The 26,020-nt window shown below is 41.1% G+C and overlaps 1 protein-coding gene across 1 annotated transcript; it reads left to right on the plus strand.

Annotated features, from left to right (window-relative positions):
* Nucleotides 1-4,421: 4,421 nt before the first annotated feature.
* Nucleotides 4,422-17,353, plus strand: LOC146699581 (protein NLRC3-like). The gene is made up of 8 exons (XM_085469328.1): nt 4,422-4,599; nt 5,064-5,142; nt 7,912-8,143; nt 8,283-10,074; nt 10,169-10,342; nt 13,600-13,752; nt 16,472-16,518; nt 16,717-17,353. The coding sequence occupies exons 1-8, from the start codon at nt 4,523-4,525 to the stop codon at nt 17,268-17,270; spliced, it is 3,108 nt and encodes a 1,035-aa protein (XP_085325454.1). The 5' UTR covers nt 4,422-4,522; the 3' UTR covers nt 17,271-17,353.
* The last annotated feature ends 8,667 nt before the right edge of the window (nt 17,354-26,020 follow it).

The raw sequence follows: 26,020 nt of genomic DNA on the forward strand, positions 1-26,020 counted from the left end.
CTGCTCAGTGCAGCATCAGCACCACGGAAATACACGGATACATTCGAAGACTCAAGACAGAATTCACAATGCGTTTTCGGGACTTTCAGGTGTATGGACAAATGTTTTCTTTTCTGATCAAACCAGAAAGCTTTAATGAGCAGCTGGATTTGTCTCTCTTTAACTGGCTGGACACAGAGGACATTGAAATGCAGCTGATTGAACTTTTCAGTTCAAAGCTCGACTCTGTGGGGTCAAAGTTTGCATAACTATGAACGCAGCTGGAATCCACAGCTGTGCGTGTTCATGGAGCTGCATTTTCACCTAATGGACATCACTCCCTGACAAGTTTAACTGTCTTCAGAACATTGCAGAGGCCTTATTGACAGTGTTTGGCTCTACATATCTGTGTGAGCAGATTTTCTCTCACATGAAGAGTGTCCTCAGGCAGCCGTCTGAATGCTAGACACTCAGGGACCTGTGTCTCTGAGTGGGTGAACAGAGATCCCATTAACATGTGTAAACCCCTTTATTAACAAACATGCCATATTGACCCAGTTTATTTTTTCCTATCATTGTTGTGATGAGACCATAAAGAGCATTTGCGTTTTCTGTTGTACAGTTTCTTTGCTGTTATGGTGTTCTTGTTATGGATAAAAAGTGTCTTTTGTTTTGTTTTTAAATAGCTGATCTGCACTTTGCAAGAATCTGTGATTAAATATACTTTTATAAAGTTGTTCATTATAGTGTGTAACTGTTGATATAGAGCATTATTAAATTTATTTTTTAATGCAATTCACATCTAGAACTTTCTGATCCTCTTTCACAGAGACGTTTGACTGTGATGAGATGTTTACTAGGACTCAGTTTTCACTTGGACTCTTGAACAGGATCATAGTCAAACTATAAAACTGGAGATGTGATATGAGACACTGGTTCAGGTGACTGATTCCAGTTTGATTTTGATGGCCATGTTGTTTTATGGAGGATCCATTATTGTCTGTTAAATATTCTCTAGTGTTTGTGGAGAACACAACTTCAGTTAAATCTTTCATTTCCAGTTTGTGCAACAACATTTATTCATCATCTTTCCTTTGTGAAATATGTTTGAGCAACTTTCAAATGTTTCAAATGTCCAAACTCTTTGAAACAATAGTGTCAATCAATTATTTTGAGCCACCAGAACACCCATTCCCTGATCTGTTGTCACGTTTACAGATTTACAGTCTATTATAGACTGTAAATCACTATAGACTATATAGAATACATATAGACTGTATATTATAGACAAGTATATCCTATATTACAATAAATGGTGAAACAGTAAACTTTACTTTTTTGATGCCACCAAGATATTTGAAGTCTAAGAAATACTCAATGCTACATAAAACTAATTAGCTCTGCTCTTTCTATTCTACTTCAGATCTTGATGGTGATCAGTGATTAGACTGATACTTTCAGCTGTGATCCCAGGGAAGAAAGTAACTGAGAGCTGTTGCTAAGGTAACATGATTTTACATTTCACTTTTTCATGTTGTGTTTGGGTCTGTCCCTGTGTTTTGGTCCTGCGACAGCCTGGCGACCTATCCAGGGTGTACCCTGCCTCTCGCCCTATGACAGCTGGGATAGGCTCCACCGCCCTCCGCGACCCTGAAAAGGATAAGCGGAAGCGAATGGATGGATGGATGTTTTGTTTGGGATGTTAGAGTCAGAGCATGAAGTTATTACAGATTAATCATTTATGAGATGAAAGTCATCATAATAAGGTGGAACAGCTGATCTTTGACCTGTGAGCTGCAGCTTAAGACTCCTGTATGGTTCATGGGTTTAATGTGAGAACAGCCCTCACACACAGAGGACTAATGACAGAGACGAGACAATTCAGAGGAATTTCTCTTTTTCTGCACAGTCTTGGTCCTGAGAGCTGCAGAGTGAAGTTCAAGGGAAATAGCTGAGTGAGTAGAAATCTGACTCAATAGAGTTATTAAGAGTTCCTTTTCATCAAAAAGTTGTATTTATGTGGAAAAGAGATGAAGACTCATTTGGATAAAGACTCCAAACCAAAACGCTGATCCAGTATAACTCTATATTGCATCTCAGTAATAATCTGACAATAGTAGGATAATAAGGTGAAAACAAGAATGTAATAATATGGAAGTAGCATGCCAGCAACACAAAGTGAAATTTGTGTAATTGGATAGTAAAAGGCCAGAACCCAATTCTAATAATGTGGAAACAAATATATGAAATGTAATATATCTATGTATGCATGAATTATCAATTAGTAATATTATAGTACTATAACCTGCGGGCAATAAAATGGTAATATCTGTGCATTTGAATTTTTATTTTTTGACCTGTGGTAGTTAGCTTATAATAATTGAGTAATATTGGTTAATACGTTAACATATGTGAATATTATTACCATATTATAATGCTGGAATTAATCCTACTATAATTAATAGTCTGTAACATTCTTCCTTATTTGAAAGTAACAGTGTAAATACTTTTGAGTAATCTTTACCTGCAAATATCTGTAGTGGTTTCTCTGTAATAACCTGGAATCAGGGATGCAAAATTCAAAGCTACCTGTTTCTATCTAATTCCATGTTAATATTCTATTAAAACAACAAGTGTGATGATTATTAATAGAACACACTTTAACATATGGGGCTCATCTTGTACAGTTACATGAACTTTGGTGTCATTTGATAAGTGCTGTTTCCCTGTTATCACTTTATCTTTTCCATTTTATTACCCCACTATAGTTACTCCTTTACAACCACAGTTACATTGTTCATTCCCAGAACATGGAAAGGATAACGAGGGAACAAACTGGAGAGAGAGCAGCTGAAACTAACTACAGGTGGTGAGAGAGGGGAAGTAGAGCTAAATACAAAGCACAAAAAACAGTAGACCACCAAAATAAAACACGACAAAACAAAATAAAAATGCAACAGGAAGGTAAACAAACACAGAACTGACTTCACAAGAAGGTACAGGGAACACAGGGGAGGTATGATATCAGGAACAAGAGACCTAAAAAGCAAACTAAACCAACTTTGGGGTAAAAAACTAAGAAGACTTGAGAATAGAAATACTGAACACAAATGAAACTAAACAGGATATTTGGAATAGAAGACTAGAAAAAAAGAATTGAAAGTATAATTTAAATCAAATCCTGGAACACCTCCCATCTCAAACTCAGAATATTAAATAAGAATTAAAAAGTCCAAACATAGAAAACACATTTGTCAAAAACACAAAATAATGACAAATATGTTTTATCTTCTATTTTTAAATGGAAGCCATCAGCATCAAACATTGAAATAACAGCATTACAGCTGTTTAAAACACAGTGTTTGACTGATACTGACAGCTCAGTAGATAAAGTCAAAGTTCCATATTTGTTCACTTACCGTTAACTTAAATATTTCACTCTGACACTGACTGACAGTCAGACAGGAGTCAGACATGAGTGTTATATTTTCAAATTATATTTGACAGCATAACATATATGATATTGTCAAATTGGGGTGACTGTGGCTCAGGAGGTAGAGCAGGTCATCTAAAAATTTGAAGGGTGGTGGTTTGATTCCTGGCTGCTCCACTCTGCATGCGAAAGTGTCCTTGAGCACGATACATTGGTGTTCTCATGGAAAGTTGTCACTGATGTTAACTAAAAAAGCTAAGAACAACTCAAAGCTTATTAACTAAAACCAAAGACTGTCTACATCATACAAATTGTCTCTGGGTGCTTATTTTTGATTAATTATATTGAAATATTATTTAAATAAACTTCAATTTAGACACTCAAGGCTGGCTCAGATGCTGGCAGTTCTCGCTGCAGTCTACCGGTAGCGTCTCCTTTCAGGCCAGGCTAGACGAATGTCACCGAGCAGTCACTAAGTTTGTGGTAAAAGGCTTGCACCCATTTGCCACAGCAGATGCCCTCGATTTTCGGTAAGTGAATGTGTTTAATTGTAGGCAGGGACATTACTGGATATTCTTGTGTAATTGCTACAGAATAATTTATGTTATACTTTGTTATTGCTACAGAAGAATATTTATTTTATTATTTTACATTTACAATGTTTTTTCCTGGGGACCCTGTGACACCCCATTAAAGAGCCGTAGGCTGTGGATCTGTTAAGATCTCACTGCTGGGTTTGTAAGGCCATGTTACTCCTACATTTCTATCTTGTTCAAAGAGAAGATATAAAACAAAGTTCTAAGCTAATCGACCTTAGTGTTCTCCTTTTTTAAAAAGAATCGATAAAGAATCGAATCATTAAACAGAATCGAAAATGGAATCGGAATCGTGAAAATCTTATCAATACCCATCCCTACTCAAGACCCAGTTTGATGGACTGACTGCATTCAGCTGACACTGAGATAAAGCAGAAAAGAAGCAGCTGATATTTGGACAGCAGACATGATGGAAAGGAGGATTTCAGTTGATGTGCACATGAATGATTTGTGTTTCCTCTGCAGGTGAAGGTAGAAAGTGTGTGTGAGCTGATGTGGATGTGAATTCAGCAGCATGGATCAGTGTGAGGACAGAGAGGAGGGAGTCCCTCCCCCTAAAACAGCCAGAGAGAGCCAGACCAAAGCTCAGAGGTGAGATGACCATCTCTAACTGTCCATGACTCTTCTCCATGTCACAGCTCAGCACTCACATCACTGCTCCATCATTATTCACAGGAACCAACCTGGACCTGAACCCAGCTGTGTGTCCTTAAAGAGCATCAGGTTTGTGAAATGTAATGGATATTGTGTCTCTAAACCAGACTATGTGCATCTCAGTTAAAAGGATTATGTATTTGATACATAGAAAATGTACTTAAAATGTAAGCTTTTTTTTGTTTTTTGCTTTTTCCATCAGGAGCGTTGAAAGATTAGACTGTCCTGTACCTAGCTGTGTATCCTTGAGCAGTGAAAAGTCAAAGGAGTTAGTTGGTGTTAATTTCAACACAGAGCAACAGTCTGCCTCAGAGAGGTAATGTGTACCTAAAAGTTTTAACTGACTGAGTTGGAACAGTTTTTTCTGTTATGGGAACTAATTTTCCATGATTCCTCTACAGAGTGGACCAGGAGAGTTCAGAAGTTCCCAGTGATCAGTCTGCCAAGCAGCAAGAAAGAAATCTGGACTCAATATTTATGGTTTGTACATGTACAAGAAGTACTTTTATATCTGTTCTGTTCACAGACATCTCCATTCTACACTTTAAAGATTAGAATATCATGCTGATTAACATGTTTTTTAAAGATAAAATAGAATAATTTTCATGTTTTGGATTCAGCACATTTAATTTAATTTAATTCAGCACATCTAATTAAATTATATATATATATATATATATATATATATATATATATATAAACACCCAGCACGCCCCTGCGGGCGGTTTATCCTTCAAGCTCAGGTCCTCTACCAGAGGCCTGGGAGCTTGAGGGTCCTGCGCAGTATCTTAGCTGTTCCCAGGACTGCGCTCTTCTGGACAGAGATCTCCGATGTTATTCCCGGGATCTGCTGGAGCCACTCGCCTAGCTTGGGAGTCACCGCACCTATTGCTCCGATTACCACGGGGACCACCGTTACCTTCACCCTCCACATCCTCTCGAGCTCTTCTCTGAGCCCTTGGTATTTCTCCAGCTTCTCATGTTCCTTCTTCCTGATATTGCTGTCATTCGGAACCGCTACATCGATCACTACGGCCGTCTTCTTCTGTTTGTCTACCACCACTATGTCCAGTTGGTTAGCCACCACCATTTTGTCCGTCTGTATCTGGAAGTCCCACAGGATCTTAGCTCGGTCATTCTCCACCACCCTTGGGGGCATCTCCCATTTTGACCTCGGGACTTCCAGGTTATACTCGGCACAGATGTTTCTGTACACTATTCCGGCCACTTGGTTATGGCGTTCCATGTATGCCTTGCCTGCTAGCATCTTGCACCCTGCTGTTATGTGCTGGATTGTCTCTGGGGCATCTTTACACAGCCTGCACCTGGGGTCTTGCCTGGTGTGATAGACCCCAGCCTCTATGGATCTTGTACTCAGAGCTTGTTCTTGTGCTGCCATGATTAGTGCCTCTGTGCTGTCTTTCAGTCCAGCTTTGTCCAGCCACTGGTAGGATTTCTGGATATCAGCCACCTCCTCTATCTGCCGGTGGTACATACCGTGCAGGGGCCTGTCCTTCCATGATGGTTCCTCGTCTCCCTCCTCTTTCTTGGGTTTCTGCTGCCTGAGGTATTCACTGAGCACTTGGTCAGTTGGGGCCATCTTCCCAATGTATTCTTGGATGTTTGTTGTCTCATCCTGGACTGTGGTGCTGACACTCACCAGTCCCCGGCCCCCTTCCTTCCGCTTAGCGTACAGCCTCAGGGTGCCCCACAGCTGGATACTGGAATGCCTAGAATTGTACAAGATCAATGGGACCCTAAGAGCCTTCATCAGGAACTCAATGGGGATGTGGCGTACAACACTAGAAGCCAACTCCAAGCCCATAGCACAAGCCCATAGCATTCCGCTTAGCGTACAGCCTCAGGGTGCTGGACTTGGGGTGAAACCCTCCATGCATGGTAAGAAGCTTTCTTGTCTTTATGTCAGTGGCTTCTATCTCCTCCTTTGGCCAGCCTATTACCCCAGCAGGGTACCTGATCACGGGCAGGGCGTACATGTTGATGGCCCGGATCTTGTTCTTACCATTCAGCTGACTCCTCAGGACTTGCCTGACCCTCTGCAGGTACTTGGTGGTTGCAGCTTTTCTAGCGGCCTCTTCATGGTTCCCATTCGCCTGCGGGATCCCCAGGTACTTGTAACTGTCCTCTATGTCTGCAATGTTGCCTTCTGGTAGTTCAATCCCCTCAGTTCTGACTACCTTCCCTCTCTTTGTTACCATCCGACTACACTTCTCCAGTCCGAACGACATTCCAATGTCATTGCTGTATAGCCTGGTAGTGTGGATCAGTGAATCGATGTCTCGTTCACTCTTGGCATACAGCTTGATGTCATCCATGTACAGGAGGTGGCTGACAACTGTTCCGTTCCGTAGTCGGTATCCGTAGCCAGTCTTGTTAATGATCTCACTGAGGGGGTTCAGGCCTATGCAGAACAGCAGTGGGGACAGAGCATCTCCTTGGTAGATCCCGCACTTGATGGTGACTTGTGCTATGGGCTTGGAGTTGGCTTCTAGTGTTGTACGCCACATCCCCATTGAGTTCCTGATGAAGGCTCTTAGGGTCCCATTGATCTTGTACAATTCTAGGCATTCCAGTATCCAGCTGTGGGGCATTGAGTCATAGGCCTCTTGTAATCAATCCAGGCAGTGCACAGCTTGGTCAGTCTGGTCTTGCAGTCTTGGCTAACTGCTCTGTCTACCAGTAGCTGGTGTTTTGCGCCTCTGGTATTTTTTTGGTATATATATATATATATATATATATATATATATATATATATATATATATATATATATATATATATATATATATATATGTGTGTGTGTGTGTGTGTGTGTGTGTGTAGTTTTTTTTGTTTTGTTTTTTTTTATTTTGACGACTGCTCAACATTATGCAGAAGTAACGACTGCTGTTATAATCTGGAGGCTCCTAGTTTTCTTGTTAATAGGAAGGCCAACTCCAGGGTCAAAGTACAGGCTTTTAATTTAATTGCATTTCATACTTACAACTCCATGTTACATAATCACAAATAAACAATATTAGAACTGATTATGATAAACAAACATCCTAAAATTATCGAATATTTTTGACAAAGCAAAATGTAGAGAAAAAAGTAAGGTAGATAAAAATAAACTAATTTCTTTCAGTTATTTCTGTTTTTAGTTTTCAACGTGACCAAGTAGCAAATCATGAAATCTCCAGCAAGCCAAAAAACATGGACAAAGCTTTTTTTTTTTTTTTATTGATTTCCAGCTCCTTGAGGATGACATTGTCAGCTTTGTGAGGAATGAGATCAAGAAAATCAAGAAGATTCTTAGCCCAGATTACCCAGAATGCTTAGAGAGTAAGGGGGAGGATGAGACAATTTTGGAAAGTGAGGATGAAGAAGAGCAGAAGAGGAGCAACAGAGATGCAGTTGTGAAAATCATTCTGCACTTCCTGAGGAAAATGAAGCAGGGAGAACTGGTGGACCGTCTGCAGAGCAGTAAGAGAATTTGTCTTGAGATTTAAAACAGTGGTTAAATGACATGAAATTTGTAGATTTGCATTCACTTAATTCTCAGTCTGTATGGTTTTGTGAAGTTTATGATCCTTAAGTATATATTTTTTGTGTGTTCTTTGAGAATTTATCATCATGTGCCCACATGAACTTAAAGCTACACTGAAGAAGAAGCTCTACACTGTTTTTGAAGGGATTCCTAAAGCAGGAAACCCAACCCCTCTGAATCAGATCTACACAGAGCTCTACATCACAGAGGGAGGAACTGCAGATGCCATTCATAAACATGAGGTCAGACAGATTGAAACAGCATCCAGGAAACCAGACAGACCAGAAAAAATAATCAGACAAGAAGACCTCTTCAAAGCCTCACCTGGAAGAAATGAATCAATCAGAACAGTGTTGACAGAGGGAGTGGCTGGCATTGGGAAAACACTGTTAACACAGAAGTACACACTGGACTGGGCTGAAGACAAAGCCAACCAGGACATCCAGTTCATATTTCCATTCACTTTTAGAGAGCTGAATGTTCTAAAAGAGAAAAAGTTCAGCTTGGTGGAACTTGTTCATCACTTCTTTACTGAAACCAAACAAGCAGGAATCTGCAGCTTTGAAGACTTCCAGATTGTGTTCATCTTTGATGGTTTAGATGAGTGTCGACTTCCTCTGGACTTCCACAACATTGAGATCACAACTGACCCTAGAAAGTCCACCTCAGTGCCTATGATACTGACAAACCTCTTCAAGGGCAACTTGCTCCCATCTGCTCGCCTCTGGATAACTACACGTCCTGCAGCAGCCAATCAGATTCCTCCTAGCTGTGTTGACCAGGTGACAGAGGTGATAGGGTTCACTGACAAACAGAAAGAGGAGTATTTCATGAACAGATTTAGAGATACGAAGATGGCTAGCAAAATAATCTCCCACATCAAGACATCACGAAGCCTCCACATCATGTGCCACATCCCAGTCTTCTGCTGGGTCACTTCTACAGTTCTGGAGGATGTGCTGAAAACCAAGGAGAAAGGACAGCTTCCCAAGACTCTGACTGATATGTACATACACTTTCTGGTGGTCCAGACCAAAGTGAAGACGATGAAGTATGATGGAGGAACTGAGACAGATCCACACTGGAGTCCAGAGAGCATGGAGATGATTGTGTCTCTGGGAAAACTGGCTTTTGAGCAGCTGCAGAAAGGAAACCTGATTTTCTATGAATCAGACCTGACAGAGTGTGGCATCGATATAAAAGCAGCCTCTGTGTACTCAGGAGTGTTCACACAGATCTTTAGAGAGGAGAGAGGACTGTACCAGGACAAGGTGTTCTGCTTCATCCATCTGAGTGTTCAGGAGTTTCTGGCTGCTCTTCATGTTCATTTGACCTTCATCAACTCTGGCGTCAATCTGCTGGAAGAACAACAAACAACTTGTGACTCTGAAACAAGAAAATCTGCAGAGACTGATTTGTACAAGAATGCTGTGGACAAGGCCTTAGAGAGTTTAAATGCACACCTAGACCTCTTTCTCCGTTTCCTTTTGGGTTTTTCACTACAGAAAAATCAGACTCTCCTACAAGGCCTGCTGACACAGACAGGAAATAGGTCACAGACCAATCAGGAAACAGTCCAATACATAAAGAGCAAGCTCAGTGGGAATCTGTCTGCAGAGAAAAGTATTAACCTGTTCCACTGTCTGAATGAACTGAATGATCATTCTCTAGTGGAGGAGATCCAACAGGCCCTGAGTTCAGGAAGTCTCTCTACAGATAAAATGTCTCCTGCTCAGTGGTCAGCTCTGGTCTTCATCTTACTGTCATCAGAAAAAGATCTGGATGTGTTTGACCTGAAGAGATACTCTGCTTCAGAAGAAGCCCTTTTGAAGCTGCTGCCAGTAGTTAGAAATTCCAGTAAAGCTCTGTAAGTTATAATAATTTTTATTCTTGAAAAACACTGCTGTTGCTTTAACAGAGAAGAAAATAACATACTTATTACTTTGTCAATGTCCCATTAGACTGAGCAGCTGTAACCTCTCAGGGAGAACCTTTGAAGCGCTCTTCTCAGATTGCAGTTTCCAGTCTTCTAGACTAAGAGAACTGGACCTGAGTAACAATGACCTGAGAGACTCAGGAGTGAAAATGTTGTCTTCTGGACTGGGAAGTCTACATTTGACACTGGAAACGCTCAGGTCAGATTTCTACAAATCATTTAAAATCTGGTTTGTATTTGTAACCAAACTACACTCTAAACTGTAATTAGTTAACCTTGCTATGAAAAAATATTCAAAACTTCTGGGAAACAAAGAAAAACAAACCCCAAACACTGCAAACAAACAAGTGGAAATTTAGTAGTAAACAAGTGACACTATTCCTCTGAAAATACAAATTACATCAGTGGAGGTTTTAATAGAAAGATAGCATGTACAGAAGGTTTTTTCTGCTCAAGTTGCCATTGTTTACATATAAGAAGTGACAAAGCATAATTTTGGTGTGGTGCATAATGTGTGGTGATTTTAAACTAAATGTGCAGATATATATTTAGTTACATTTACACTCTAAAAACTAAGTTCTCAAACTTTGCAGATTTAGTAGAAGTCTCTTCTTTTCTGTTCCAAGCCATGCATCACCCTTTGAATTAATGCTTTTCATTGCATTAGGCTTGAGCAAGTGTAAAGCATTAACAGTCTAAATAAGAGGTAAATTAATTGATGAAAGTTATGAAAGCAGTCCATTAAAATACTTCTTTCAGAAATGACATCAGTAGACTCTGAATCAAGATGAAGAGGATTTGTATGGGCATTGTTTCCTCATTGACAGCACCCCCAACAAACCCCGTTAGTGCCAGAAGCCTATTTGGAAGTACACAAAAGCAACAGATGATCAGTTATTAGCAACTTCATAGAAACCATTTTTATACCATCCATCCCCTTCCACTAATTCGAGAGGTGGGGTACATCCTGTATAGGTAATCAGTATGACAGAAACCATTCAAAGTCACACCTATGGGCATTTTAGAATCACCAGTTATCCTAACACCACTCCAGGAATACCTGGAGAGAACATTGAAACTCCCCTGCCAGATGGCGTAGTCAGACTCGGGATATTCTTGCTGTCAGGCAAAAGTGCTAACCACCACACCACTGTGCTTCACTGTTTATACATTAAAAAAAATAACCAAGGGAGCTTTTAAAAATAATTAAAGAGCAAGGTAAATATTATGATTTCATACTGCTGAACTTTTCCGCTTTTATTCAGTAACTGAGGTAGACTAAAACATCCATTGCTCAAGAAGAATGGAGTCAGCTCTTATATGGTGCTTGCTCATTGTGTCATGGTCCTGGGAATTCTGACCAGGTGTTTTGAGTTTAGTGCGTTTTTTTTGGGTATTCTTTATTCTGTTAAGTTCATTTGTTATTCTAAAGGTTTACTGTAGGGTTATTCTGTTTAGTATTGTTTATTAGATTTCCCCTTGTGTCTTTCCCCTCTGTCTCCCTCTGTGTTTGATATTCTCCCGTCAGTGTACGTCATGTTGTGTTTGCTCTTCTCCTATCTCGTCATGATTATTTATGTCAGCTGTGTTCCGCGTGTGCTCTCACGTGTATTTATGTCAGCTTCTCCCTCAGTTCCTTGTCACGTCCTTCCTCATGGCTGTGAACCTCTCCGTGTGTTTCCTTGTGAGTTAGCATTAGAATTTCCTAGTTTAGTTTTCTGTTGCTTTGTATTGCCTTTTGTTCAGTTCAGCAAATAAAGCTGAATTTTGAGTTTAAGTTCCATTTTCTGTGAGTTTGCATTTGGGTTTTCTCCTGACTGCACACAGACATTTTATGACACATTGGGGAACATCGTCCCCACTGTCTCCCTCCTGTCTCCTCTCCTGGTGGGAACTCTGAAGTGCTTTGCAAAAATAAAAGATGCAAAAGAAAATTAGAAGTTAGTCTGCAGCCACTGTGTACCTTGTCCTGAACTAAAAAATTATGTGATATAAAATTAGCATTAACCTCTATCAAACTCTCAATTAGACACCTGCAAATCCAAAGAAAATTTGCCAAACTCCATGTGATCCATTTTGATGTCACTTTAATTATGATGTGTTCTAGTTGTGCGAAGAAAGTTATCTTGGTTTTACAAATAATATTTAAAGTCAGGATTCAAACATTAAGGTCATATATAACCCCTACTTAACATGTCAGTGTGGCTACAGCAAGCTTCATGTAGAGTAACCTCTGCAGCTAATACAATTAGTGCTTTCATTATCCATATGCATTTTACATTACAACTGGAGCATCAAATTGCATTCACTGTCATGGTCCTGAGTCTGTGGACTCAGTGTTTTTCTGTTGGTATTAGTTATCTTTGATTTCATGATGTGTTTTGATTCTCTTGTCGCTAGTATTCCTAACTCCCTAGGTCCTTGGCATTTCTTGTGTTCTCCTTCTTAGGTCGTGGTTCTGTGTTACTTCTGTTAGTATACAGTCATCTCTGTCAGTGTGTCTCTTGTTCTGTCACTGTATCCCCTAGTTTAGTCCACGTCTGTTCAGTTTCCTGTTTTACTTTGAAAGTCTGTGTACTATGTCAATGTGTTGAGTTTTGCCTCCCCTTGTCTTGTCATGTCTGATGAGTCCCAGCTGTGCTCTCCTCCTGTTTCACATTCCCTAATCACCTCAGTATGTATTTAAGCTCTGTGTTTTTCCCTGCCAGTTGTTGCGTCCTCCACGTTTGTTGTGTGTGTATTCATTGTAGTCTACCTTCAGCAGCTCCAGTCTAGTTAGTTTAAGTTGTTGTTTATGTATCGCCAAGGGTGACTCACCAGCAAATAAAGCTGTCGTTTAAGTTAATGTTTTGTCTCCGAGTCCTGCATGTGGGTCCAGCCACTGACAGCCACACAACTCATCGTGACATTCACTGTGTTAGCTTCAACAAGCAGAAAACAAGTTAAAAAGTTCTTGGCTGTTCACTTTCAGTTGGAACAAATAAAATATGTTTTTGGGCACTCGGTGGCCAGTGGTAAGTATAAATAGGATAGCATACTACATAAAGAAGCCAATTTTTCCACATTCTTTCAGGAGAATTTTATACATTACCTTATGTAACTCTAATTCTGCAGATTGCAAATGGTAATTGAACTTATTATGAAGGGGTTTGTTTGTTTTTTAAATAAAACTCTTCACAGCTCCAAACACTAAAATGGTTAATGTTCCAGATGGTATTGCTTACCCACCCAGTTTGTTTCACACAAAGACTAATAGTTTGTGATCAAATATGTTTCATATATTTGTGATTTCCTCACACTGAAATATAAAAACTTGAATAATCATCTGAACTTTGAATTATCCCATAATCTGGTAAAAATTCTGGTCTGACCGCTACTTTATTAATCTCCTGCCAGCCTCAGCTCTTTTTTTTCTTTTTCTTTTTTTTGTGTCCGTTATATATACGATCTCTACAGGCTGTCTGGCTGTCTAATCACACGGGAAGGTTGTACTTCTCTGGTCTCAACTCTGAGCTCCTGCTCCCATCTGAAAGAGCTGGACCTGAGCTACAATGATCCAGGAGAAGCAGGAGTCCATCTGCTGGCGAATCTGGCCCTGGAAACTCTCAGGTACGGAGAGACCTGTGCAGCTGCAGAGTATGAAGGGGTATTAGGGCTAGATTAAATAAACAGATGGTATTCTGACAATAAAGTCGAAATTTTAAGATTAAAATCAAAATACTATTTTGAAGAAAAAGTCGAAATCTGGAGATTACAGTTGTTGTTTCAAGACAAACTGCCACGTTTGCTATACCCTCTGCAAAATGCCTTGTGCTAGTGAAAAAAGTGAGTTAGTGAAACAAACTGATCAGCTATCTCTCTTTATTGCACAAGGGTATAACCATTGGTATCCTTGCATGTGTCCATTGCCAACCATTTCATTTTGTTCAAATCCAACCAACTCTTCCATGTGTTTGCGTTCTTTTTTCCTTCTGAGATTCAGCTTTCCGGACCATCTTTTTAGCGTACTTGTACTTATTACCTCACTGGGTTTATGCGCTAAAATAGAAATGATTTCCTAATAACTACGACTGATTCTGAAGTACAATTTCACTAGCTGGTTGTAAAACTAGTTGTTAAATCTAACTTGGTTGTGAGTGAAGAGGATATGTGGGGGAGGGTGTCAGGCCTTTTACCGGAGGATACGGTGGAAAGTGGAAAGAGAGGAAGAGAGTGGCGTATCTGTGGATTGCGGGCTGACAACAGGTAAGTCAGTAGGGGGGGTGAGATTTACTGAGGTGTTGAATCCGTTAAAAAACTAATTAGACACATTGGCTTTGTCCTCATTGACATTAGCTACATTCTCATCATTCTCACCTCCTCTCTTTTGCCAGCTCTGAAAGGCCTCTTCTCGATATGCAGGGGTGATATGTTTTTACTCACCCATGGCTTGTTATTTGGGTAACAATGGACAGCCTGAGCTGGGACAATGGAGTCAATGCAGAAGGTTATATAGTCAGTGATACACTCAATAAGCCCACTGGTGTCTTCACCATTAGGTTTACAGAGTGTCTCCCAGTCTGTCACCTCAAAACAGCCATGTAGTTCCACTAAGGACTCCTTTGACCACCTTCTAATACTCCTAATGCTCACACGCTTCATCTTCGCAATAGGCAGGGGGCTGAGCTGAAAAAGCAGAAGCAACTGAAACACGCTGCATGCTGAAACCAGCACCCATATCTCTGGTATTAAACTGAATACTCATTGGAAAATGAGTTGATAGTGCCCATATCATATCAAAATGACCACCATCTCTATTCTGACATTTATATTTATATTGTTTTATTGTACACTGAGGGCCAGGGGAGCATTGCAATTTGAAATTCCGGAGTATGACTGTACAAATGGTCTTTGACAATAAAGCTGACTTTGCCTTTGACTTTAAAATGAAACTGATAAACAGGTAGGGGTGATGCTTTTGTATATGGGAGTCCACTGGAAGTGTCATGTTTGTGTGTAAACATCAAACTAAATGCAGACTCAAAGGAAAGCATTGATATATTGCCAAGGTGGAAGTACAAATGCACTACAGAAAACAACTGTGGACAACACAACAAGGAACAATGATTGATGAAACAATGGTTGATTCTGTTGCAGCTGAAAATGAAGAAGTCACTTGGATAAGTGATGAAACTTTTCTCCCACAAAACGTTACGTCCAGATGAATAGAATCAACTTTTTGGGATTTTCTTACCTGGATGATTGAGTATTCACCAAGACAACGTGTGTGAATGTTGGAAAGAAACATTAAATAGAAAGAGCATAGAAAAAAATAGTGCTTGTGTGAATTGGTAAGTTGTGTAAAGCGCTTTGAGTCAGAGTAGAAAAGTGCTATATAAGAACTGGTCCATTTAACATTTACTGGGGTATTGGGTTTTGTCAAGCCTGCTAATACAATGCAGCCAGGGTCTGTTCAGCACTTCATTTGTAGTACACCCCTTTCATGATCATCCCTACTCATTTACTGCCAGGGTGAGTATGGGCATGAAAATGGGAATTCAGATGATTTCCAGTTGATTTATAAAGATAATTTAGGTTTGGTTTTTGTTCACAAGTGTAGGGACATGGGAGGGGAAAATCGACAAAAGGATTGGTGCTGTGGACGCAGTGATCCGGACACTGTACCGGTCCATCATGGTGAAGAGAGAGCTGAGCGTTAAAGCAAAACTCTTGATTTACCGGTCAGTCTATGTCCCTACCCTCAAATATCATCACAAGCTGTGGGTAGTGACCAAAAGAACAAAATCACAGATACAAGCAGTGTAAATAAGCTTTTTTCAAATGGTGGCTTGCCTCTCCATTAGAAATGGGGTGAGGACTTTTGCTATTGAAGAGACGCTCAGAGTTGAGCCATTACACCTCTACATTGAAAGGAGCCAGTTCAGGTGGTTAGGGCATCTGACAAGGATGCCTCCTGGGTGAGGTGTTCTGGGCATGTCACACCAGGAGGAGACCCCAAAGCAGATCCAGTACATGCTGGAAAGCTTCTGTTAAGACTTCATAAACAGTTTCTGAGAAAAATGTGGACTGCTACTGTAGAAGTTTCCCATCTAGAGTGAAACATTTTGATGGAGCATAAAATATGCATAAATAAATTAATAAGTTTTATGATGGAACATGACAGGGCAGGATATTAAGGACATTTTCTTCAAGTGTATGTATTAAAATGTTGGACTGTTCCTTTATCAGTGTCTAACAGTATGTATATGAGAGTGATGTAATGTCCATGTGTGCATGCTGAAAGAGACTGTGCTGGTCTAACCCCACCCCCCCCACCCCCTCCTTTCAGGGTGGAGCCTGCTGGAGTCCGATGGTTGACACCAGGTCTGAGGAAGTGTAAGTGTGTTTTTAATGTGATTGATGAAAACAAAGCAGCACACATTCAACCATCTTCAAACTGTCACATTACTCATTCACATCTCTGATGTCAAAAGTCATCATCTGACATCACAGATGTTAGATCCATCATCTGTCAATCAATGAACAGATGATGGATCAATAATTGCAGCTGGATGTGTTTGTTCTCTTCTTCAGATTCTTGTCAACTCACAATCGACACAACCACAGTGAACAGAAACCTCAAACTGTCTGACAACAACAGGAAGGTGACACGTGTGGAGGAGGCTCAGTCATATCCTGATCATCCAGACAGATTTGATTACCAGCATCCTCAGCTGCTGTGTAAAGATGAACTGACTGGTCGTTGTTACTGGGAGGTCGAATGGAGAGAACTAGTTGATATAGCAGTGAGTTACAGAAGGATCAGAAGGAAAGGAGACAGTAATGACTGTTTGTTTGGAAGGAATGATCATTCCTGGAGTCTGAACTGCTCTCACGATTTTCTGCTCTCACAATTTGCTGCTTATCACAATAAGGAAAACCCATACACCTCCTCCTCTTCCCCTTCATTCTTTGAATCTAAGAGAGTAGGAGTGTATGTGGACTGTCCTGCTGGCATTCTGTCCTTCTACAGAGTCTCTGACACTCTGATCCACCTCCACACCTTCAATACTACATTCACTGAACCTCTTTATGCTGGATTTGGGTTGCGGTTTCGTCAGTCTGGTGCGTCAGTGACTCTGTGCTGAGTTGAGTATAAAGAGTGTCCTCTTGTAAAGAAGCACTCTGAATGTTGAATGGATAATTCAGTCTGTACATGTCTGTCTCTTTCACCCAGAAACACGTTTTTGTCAGATTCGTGGATTCAATCAGTTGATGTTTTAAACTGTTCTAAATGATTCCTTGTAAACTTCTTCCTCTTCAGTCCTTTAAAGATGGAAGCTACAGTTATTTCAGGATCCATGTGTTGTTTTTCTTTTTCCACTCAAAGCTGCACAGTGAATATCAGTATGTTGTTTTTCTTTTAAGCTCAGGTCAGCTGAGATGATTCAGTTCATTTTAGCTGCAGTTAGTTTGTTGCAGATGAGACGAACTGTGATATCAGAGAGGAGTCACTGAGCTTACCCAAAAGATCAATTTACAAACTGTTCAGATATTCATACATTATTGTCTACTGGATACAAATTTTATGAGCAGCCAGGGTTCATTGTGATATTTAGTTTTGTTTTTAGAATAATTCAATTATAGCTAGACTTTAACTTGCTTGTGGTGGCACTAAACGATCCTGTAAAAGTTTTACTTCCCAACATTATTCATTGTTGAGTCATTATTTTGTGTTGGTGGTTGCCAGTATTGTAGTTTTATTGTGAACTTGTTCAATGTCCACAAAAAAAGTCTAATTAGCATATCACAGTGATACTCCAGTTTCATCAACAAAGAAAATCTCTTTCCAATGTACGTTCAAATAATGATGAATTTTCACTAAATGTTTAGTCATTTTCATGGGTGTAACTTTGTGCTGAACATTGGGGGGTCAAGATCTCTGTATAAATAAATAAATAGATTTGTTTTAAACAAGGATCACTGGCATTTTTTCTTGTCAGCTCTTCACTGTTGTATTCGGAATCAGAATCAAAATCAGAATACTTTATTAATCCCTAAGGAAATTATTGCCTGATGGCAAAAATGCCACACGTTGACTCTGCTTATTTATGTATGTATTCAATCATTTACATCACTGTATTAACACCAATAAACTATACGACTATACCTACATGACATCGTAGAGCTAAACTTTGCCAAGCTAAGTATTTGATGGAGCCTACAATCTTTAATAATCCATACCTTGCTTCCTCTTGTTGTCTGGCAACAGCTGAAGAAAGCTGTGAAGCTACAGTGTTCCCATTTTGAGCATAGATGTTCATGGCATGGATATGTAACTGACTTTTTGCAGTCTTTTTGGATCAGGTTGTGCAGGCATTGTTCAGGTGATGATGTCTGAAACATCAAATCCATCTCTGTCCCTGTCATCTGTGTTTGACGGAATTTGAATTTCAATAATCTATAGGAGGGATATTAACCCCTTATGTCAAACCGAATGATTTATAAAATGATTTATGACCTAGGAAGTAATAAAGGAAGCAATAAAACATATACTAGTCATAAAATTATGATATTAATAAAATGATGCTATTTCATAACTCGTTCGTTTTTAATTATTCCCAAAAAATATGATCATGCAAAATATAATTTTTTATCATCAATATCATTTTCCTAATTTTAAGCCAAAAAATAAGCTTTTTTAAAAAAAAAAATTATAATGCATTTTTTATAAAATGCCATTTGTTTTTTGCACCTGTGCTTGTGTTTGTGTGTGTTTGTGTGTGTCTGTGTGCCCGCCTACTGTCCCGCTATTTTCCCACTGATGTACAAATACCTTTCCACTAACAAGATAATGTGTTTATTCAGAGGACATCTGCAGGAGAAAGTGGAAGAGCCTCAAGGACATGTATAATAAGGGTTTCTGGACCCCTTCCTCACTCCGCGGGAGACTAGCGGCAATATGGTGCGGACCGTGGCAAACCCCCCCCCCCCCCCCCAGGACAGCCCGGAGAGGCAGGAGGGGAGTGTCAGTCAGAAGGTATGTTTACAATTAATTAATGTAGGCAGTTAATTTATGCGTGTTGTCATATAGGAATATATTGTTTATTAATAAACAGTATACAGTGGTCCCGCTGTTCATCCGTCACTGCCTCGCCTTTTCGCTGATTTTTTTTTTTGCACCGTACAGCGTTCAACAATGCGCATTGCATTCTGCAGCCTGATTGACAAATCACCTCCGTGTCGTGTCTCCTGCGCTTGCCAAATTTATCATGTTTGGTTTTGATAACCATCATGTCCAATAGAAAAAACAGCACAAAAGCACCCATAACTATGACCCTCATTCGGAAATAGACACCTGCACCACGAGGAAAAAGACGCACAAAAGTGGAGCGCACAGACGGAGAAAAAGCGTGGCAGAATAATACTTTTACGTTTTAAAATCGACAAAGGTTTGCACTTTGAGAATCAACTTGTGAGAACTGTGACTACTGTTCATGTGCTGCAATAAATGAGAGACCACTGTATATAATTTCTCTATGACTATTATTTTCAACCTGTTAACATTTAATATTGTCTTGATAGAGTCAACTGATTCTGCAGCAGAGCATCCCCTGTTGCTTCTCCTGGCTCCCCAGTCCCTGGTACCTCAGCTCCTGCTGCTGCAACCACAGGTATGTAATTGTAGCAACAGATGTACAGCAAGCACTGATAACTTTTTACTCGCTTGGATTCCTTGTGATCACCTTTACTAAATATCTACAACCATTCTGTTTATATCCTGTTTTTTTCAATTTTAAAAATGAAAATCTAGTAGCAGCCTTCTCATTTCTTTGTGTTTTGTGCTGTGTTTTACGGGCCCACAGAGGAGGACAGCTCAAAGGCAGTCGAGGGATGTGTCCCAGGACGGTCCATCGGCGGTGGAGCTGGCCATCCTGGAGTCCCTGAAGAGGTCACGCCAGTCTCCAACGGAGCATTCCCTCCTCGGCCTTGTTCCTGCTCTGGAGAGCATGCCGCCTCATACACGAGAATTTGTGAAATTTCAAATGTACAAATTCATTTTTGAAAACAGCACAGCTGTGTTAAATTTGGAAATATTGGACCCTAATGGTCAATAGTTTCCTGATGAGGCAGCAGGCTCTCCAGGGCAGAAACAATGTTCTTATTTTTCTCCTCCTTCTCCCTGAGGCTCTTCCACTCCAAGCTGGGTCCTTTTTATTCCTGTCTCTCTGTAAATAGTTAAATGTTATATATTTATGTTTAATGTTTTTGTTAGTGAATTTATATTTTTTTTTCAAATAAACATTTGTAATGACTAATGTCTCTGTTCTACTACACAGCAAATATTTGCACCCGACTTGACACATGTAGAATTTATTTCATATTATACTAATGACAAAATATACTAATACAGCGGGATGCAAAAGTTTGGGCAACCTTGTTAAAAGTCATTATTTTCCTGTACAAATCGTTGGTTGTTACAATAAAAATTGTCAGTTAAATATATCATATAGGAGACACACACAGTGATATTTGAGAAGTGAAATGAAGTTCACTGCATTTACAGAAAGTGTGCAATAACTCTTTTCTTTTTTTCTTTTTTTTTTGCTCCTGCTCTTGACGAAGGTGGTCGCACTTTTCTCCTCTCCTCCTCCTCCTCCTCTCCCTTAGCTTCCCTGCTTAGCCTCTTATGTCCTTGTCTAGTCTCGTGTTTTTTGTATTACTTTTCCCTGGAACACTCTCTCACAGTCTGTTCTCTAAAACCTAAAAGAGAATTATGGATTTGATCAACTGGTCCCTGAATGCAATTGACACCCCTTTCTTAACGAGAAGTTTGGGCTTGGGTGAGCCTGACTGCTGAAGATATCTACCTATTCGGAACCATGGTAACAGGGTTCTGGCTGATCGGAGCTGGCTTGGCCCTGACTTATCGAAGAATTAAGAAAGCGGAACCGGCTGTTCAAACCCCCACAAAGCTGCCCGCTGGGATTCAAACGATGGGAAGAGGCGTGAGTTTCTCAAAATGGGCTCATTGAGTGCAGCACGGATAAGATCTTGGAAAGGCTTACGGCTGCTGTGAATACTCAGAATAAGATCTCTGAGTGCAGACTGGATGACATCTTGGGGAGCTCACTGTGGTCATGAGTTCTCAGAATGACAACATCACAGAGCGAAAGTTTGATAACATCATGGTGAAGCTCGCGGCTCTCCAACGGGAGATTTTGAGAGACCAGTGTCAGAACAGCTTTGAAATTCATATGAGTTGTTCGCACTAAAGTAAAAAACCACCATCACTTCATGTGGATACCCCTTTGGCGCCAGCTGCGGTCTCTAGGCTGGAGCTGAACAATAACACCCTGATAACGACTGTGTTGAGTCTGTTCTTCCCATTCTATGCAAGGCCACCTGGGTTGGCTGGAAGACTGTTTACTTAGCCTGGCAGGGAGGAGGACACTGTCTCAGCTGAACTATGGACACACACACACACACGCACACAGACATATATACACATGCAGACATACACTCATCCCCCCTCCAAACGCCTTCGACGTTTATTCTCTTCGGATGCTGACGGTGGATCAAGGAGACCAGCGCAGAGGCTGCAGGCCCGGATGTGCTGTCTAAATCGGCTGTCTCTCACCCTTTACCCACCCCTGTTGCTTGTCATGTGTTTCTTTCGTGTATTAAGAGTTTTTTCATGTGCTATGTGCAGAGGTGTTTTTTTTTCTGTTCTCAAACTGATCTCCCTGTTGGAGCTCAGTCTGGGGGGAGTTTTTTTTTTCCTTATCTTTCCTCGTGTGGTGAATTTTCCATTGTTATACCTCTCTGACCCGTCTTCCCCATGTGATGTTTTTGTGTAATGTATGTATGGTCGGAGGGTAAGATAGCGCCGCCATTGCGTGCAATAGGTCGGCAGCCTTATGAAATTTTCCCTTGTTGGACTAATAAAGGTATATCAAATCAAATCAAATAAACAAAATCAAGCAGGTGCATAAATTGGCAACACAAAAAAAGAGAAATGAAATGAATATGTATATCAATGTGTGTGTCTCCTATATGATATGTGCAAGTGACATTTTTTATTGTAACAGCGATTCATACAGGAAAATAATGACTATTAATAAGGTTGCCCAAACTTTTGCATCACACTATATATAGGAACATAGTGAAGACAAGTTATTTAAGAGAGTAAAGAGAGGTTAGTTTATTTTGGAGTAGAGCTCCATTTATTAAGAAAAATTTAAAAAGGCAGGAACACTCTTCAGAGGTTTGTGGGTGGCTCTTAACCCTTTAACCCTTGTGCAGCCCTGGGCCTGGACCAAAAGAAAAAAAAAAGAAAACGCTCAGGGAGCGGGGTCACGCAGGCCCCCACCCCGCGGTGCAGCTGGACCTTGTGCAGAGGCTCAGTGAGGGGGGTGGAGGGAGAGAGGGGTGTGCCTTTGAGGGAGTCACGCGGACCCCGGCAGCGCGGACCCAGGTCTCGTCGCGAAACGGGAAAAAGGGCTGCGGCGGCAGCTCGGGGTGGGGGAGGTGGGGGTCAGGCGGACCCCCGGCTAAAGCATCCCGTCGAACGGAGCCACGGCTTGAACCGGTGTGTTTCTTTTCTGTTTGTCCCAGTAGCGACTGGCGGGTGACCCCTGAAGCACACGGGGACGCTCGTTCGGTTTCCGCAACAATCGCTCCTCCCCCGGTTCACGCTCTCCGATTGGTCCGATTCGGTCCGATTTGGAGACCGGGATCCCCTCGTCGTCGTTCTCGCCGTTGTTGCTGCCGTCGCAACCGAACAGGTCCATTCCCAGTGATGTGAGCTTTGGAGAAAGAGCTCGTAAATGTCCAGAGTCGTCGACGCAGACGCGCTTGGCCTACGAGTAGTCGGTGTGTCAATAGGTAGCTTTTCTCGACCATCTTCGGTGGTGGAGAGGGAGAGAGAGAAAGAGAGAGAAAGAAAGAGGGGTCAAGCGGACACCGGTGGGCCCGGTGCTCGTCGTCGGAGGGGTCTCGTCGCGAAACCGGAGGGCGGGCTGCGGCGCAGTTGGGGCAGTACGTGAGCACGCACCTCGAGCACACATGCACGCGGCAGGCGAAGCAAACGATCTTGGTCTTGACGTCCTTGCTCCTGGGACAGATGCGGCACCTCTGCCTCTTGACCGGGGTTTCCCGCGGCTCGTCGCAGCGGGAATCGGGAGCGGAGAAGGCTTCTCCTTCTCCTTCTTGCCTTCCTCCTCACGTTCCTCGTCGTCACCTGGCCTCAAGCATCGGGAGTACAAGCGCTTTGCCCAGACGCTCGAGGAACAGCCTTCGTTTGTTGAGTTTGCTCGACATCCAGTCCGGGTGGGTCTCCCTCCAGAGGACAAACGTGTTGTAGGCCGCCATGTCCACCATGTTGTGGAAAAGGGCCACGGGGTGGGCGTGTTGCCTGCTGGTCTATTTAACAGTGATGAAAATGATATTAAATAAATCTCTTAGTGTGTTAATACAGGTGGCTACGGGCCTGGACCAACTGCCCCCCCACAAGCACAGCGGCCGAAGCAAAATTATAGTAATGGAAACCACACTCAGCAAGAATCAGCAGCTGTGGAAAAGACAGCAGCGAGGAGAGAATTAGAGGAGAAATTAAGAGAAGTTTTTAACACATAAAATTGGGGCCAACAGACTTGTGGAGGTTGGGAAGGCGTCCGGAGCATCACAACAAAAAGGTGAAACAAAAACACACACAAGCAGAGAAATGTGAGAGAAAGGCACGTGTTAGAGAAATGCCTTGTTTGAGAAAAAAGTTAAATTAACCCACCTACAAACGCACACACACGCAATGAAGAAACAGCTTACATTCATGAACACGTGAAGATTTTCCAGCAAGGTTAAAGCAGCGAAACTTAACATGCACCTGTTGTTAAATGATAAAGTTTATCCACTACTAACAAATAAACTTTCTGGGTTGCAGGACAACAACTTAACTTCAAAAAAAAAAAAAAGACACTGGTCTGACCAACCAGTGATGATACGACAAAACAAATTTAGTGGTTAAAAGATTCAAATTGTGACATGTTTTCTGCTGATTGATTAATACAAATGATTACTAAATGAAGGAAAATTCCTTTTTTTTTTTTTGGCTTTTAAACATGATCTTAAGAATTTTAACATGTACCTGTGTTGTCCTGTCAGCTTGGTGGGTTATGAGTTGATTATATGGTGAGAAAAAACAAAAAAAGGGGCAGAGAAGGCTGACACAGGGCCTGGCCCGGTGTTTCTCCCCTCTCTGAATAACACAGCCAACACAACATCATTTTCCTGTTCGTCTGTTTTTGTTTTGTTTTTGTTTTGTTTTTTCTATTTATGCTTGATTACAGGCTGCTTTGTCGGCCCGGAAAGCCGAGGCTGACCTGGACTCCTCCTCTCCCCTCTAACATCCTTGCTCTCTCCACTACCACCTTTGATGTGACCCTGACCAAATGCTACAGCAGCTGGACCCACAACAACAACCTGAAAATGTCAACACTGCTGCAGGAAAACGATCTCATGCAGCAGAGACGGAGAGCGTTAAATCCAAGGCCCGTTTCACTACACGGGGGAGATTTCCAGACAGCTTCAGCTGACAGAGCTGTGACGAGACGCCCATTAAGCCCAGATGAAAAGTGAGGCCGAGCAAAAGAATGCTGACCTTAACAACTCTGCATTAAAACTGTGCAGGACAGTGAAGGGAGGAGTAACTGAGGTCAGGAGGCACCTCAGAATGGACAAAAGCACAACAAGAAAATAAGCTGAAGGCACAGGTGTCGGGGCTCGGCCAGGAGCAGACCTCTGAGAAGAGCCGAACAGCAGAGCATAGAATGCCGCACGCGCTTACATAACACTGATATCATGTTATTCTTTGTGATCTTTTATTCAGTTATATCTTTTGCTAAGTTTTAAGTAGTGGCAGTTGATTAAACAACATTCATTTAATATTACATACCTAATTCCGACCATTACACACAGATCAACTTAACAATCTGCAAAACCTTGTAGCTGCAATGTTGTGTCTCCATAAGGGACAGTTGGCTCCAGGAGATAGATGGGAGTCAGGGCCTGTCCTCGAGAAGGAGAGAATGTTCCTTTGCTGTGTCAAAAGTAGTCAACAAGTTCATATTGATGTGAAGTTCATATTAATACAGGTTTTGTTTCTTGGCGATTCTTTTTTTTTTTTTTTTTTTTTTTTTTTTCTTTTTGTGTCCCGTTTGGATCTTTAGCCTTCAGAATTGTTGTCTTAAGGCCAAGAAAGATGCCAAGCGGATTTATTTTACCGAGTGGATCATCATGGCCTTGCCATATTGGTCCATTTGATTGACCTTTATTATAATTATGAATTTATTTTATTTTCGGTTGCTACAAACGGGACAGACATGACTGGGGGATAGGACAGGGAGAAAGAATGAAAGAAAGAGAGGGAGAGAAAGAAAATCAAAGGGGAGAAGAGACGGTGAGAAGGGGGGGAAGAAAGAAAAAAACAATAAAAACAAAAAAAACAAAAAACAAACAAAGCACAAAGTTTCTTGGCGATTCTAAGGATGCAGGCTCTGGGCGGAGCCAGGAGTTGAACAGATCTAACATGACAATTAAATTGATTTCATTCCCTGGCACAGGCTGACAGGACTGGAGCAACGACACTGGATAGGAGAAGGTCTCATACTTTCTAAGATATGAGGTCACTAACCTTTTCTTTTAATTTTCTAGCTCCGTTGATTTGACACATGGGAATGTGTCAAAAAAGGGGGGTAAGTTGAGTTTTAACATCAAACAAGGGTTAAATGAACATTTTTATAACTTCATTTGTGTTTTTAATAACTTAGGTATGGTAAAACTTAAGCTAATAGTGATCCAAAAGGTTTCTGGAGTTTTTTAGAGAACCAGTGAGAAGCAT

Source organism: Copadichromis virginalis, linkage group LG10, assembly GCF_057382275.1.
Source record: "Copadichromis virginalis isolate Kocher_CV1m ecotype Utaka linkage group LG10, C_Virginalis_male_GT1.1, whole genome shotgun sequence".
In the NCBI taxonomy this organism is placed as follows: Eukaryota; Metazoa; Chordata; class Actinopteri; order Cichliformes; family Cichlidae; genus Copadichromis; species Copadichromis virginalis.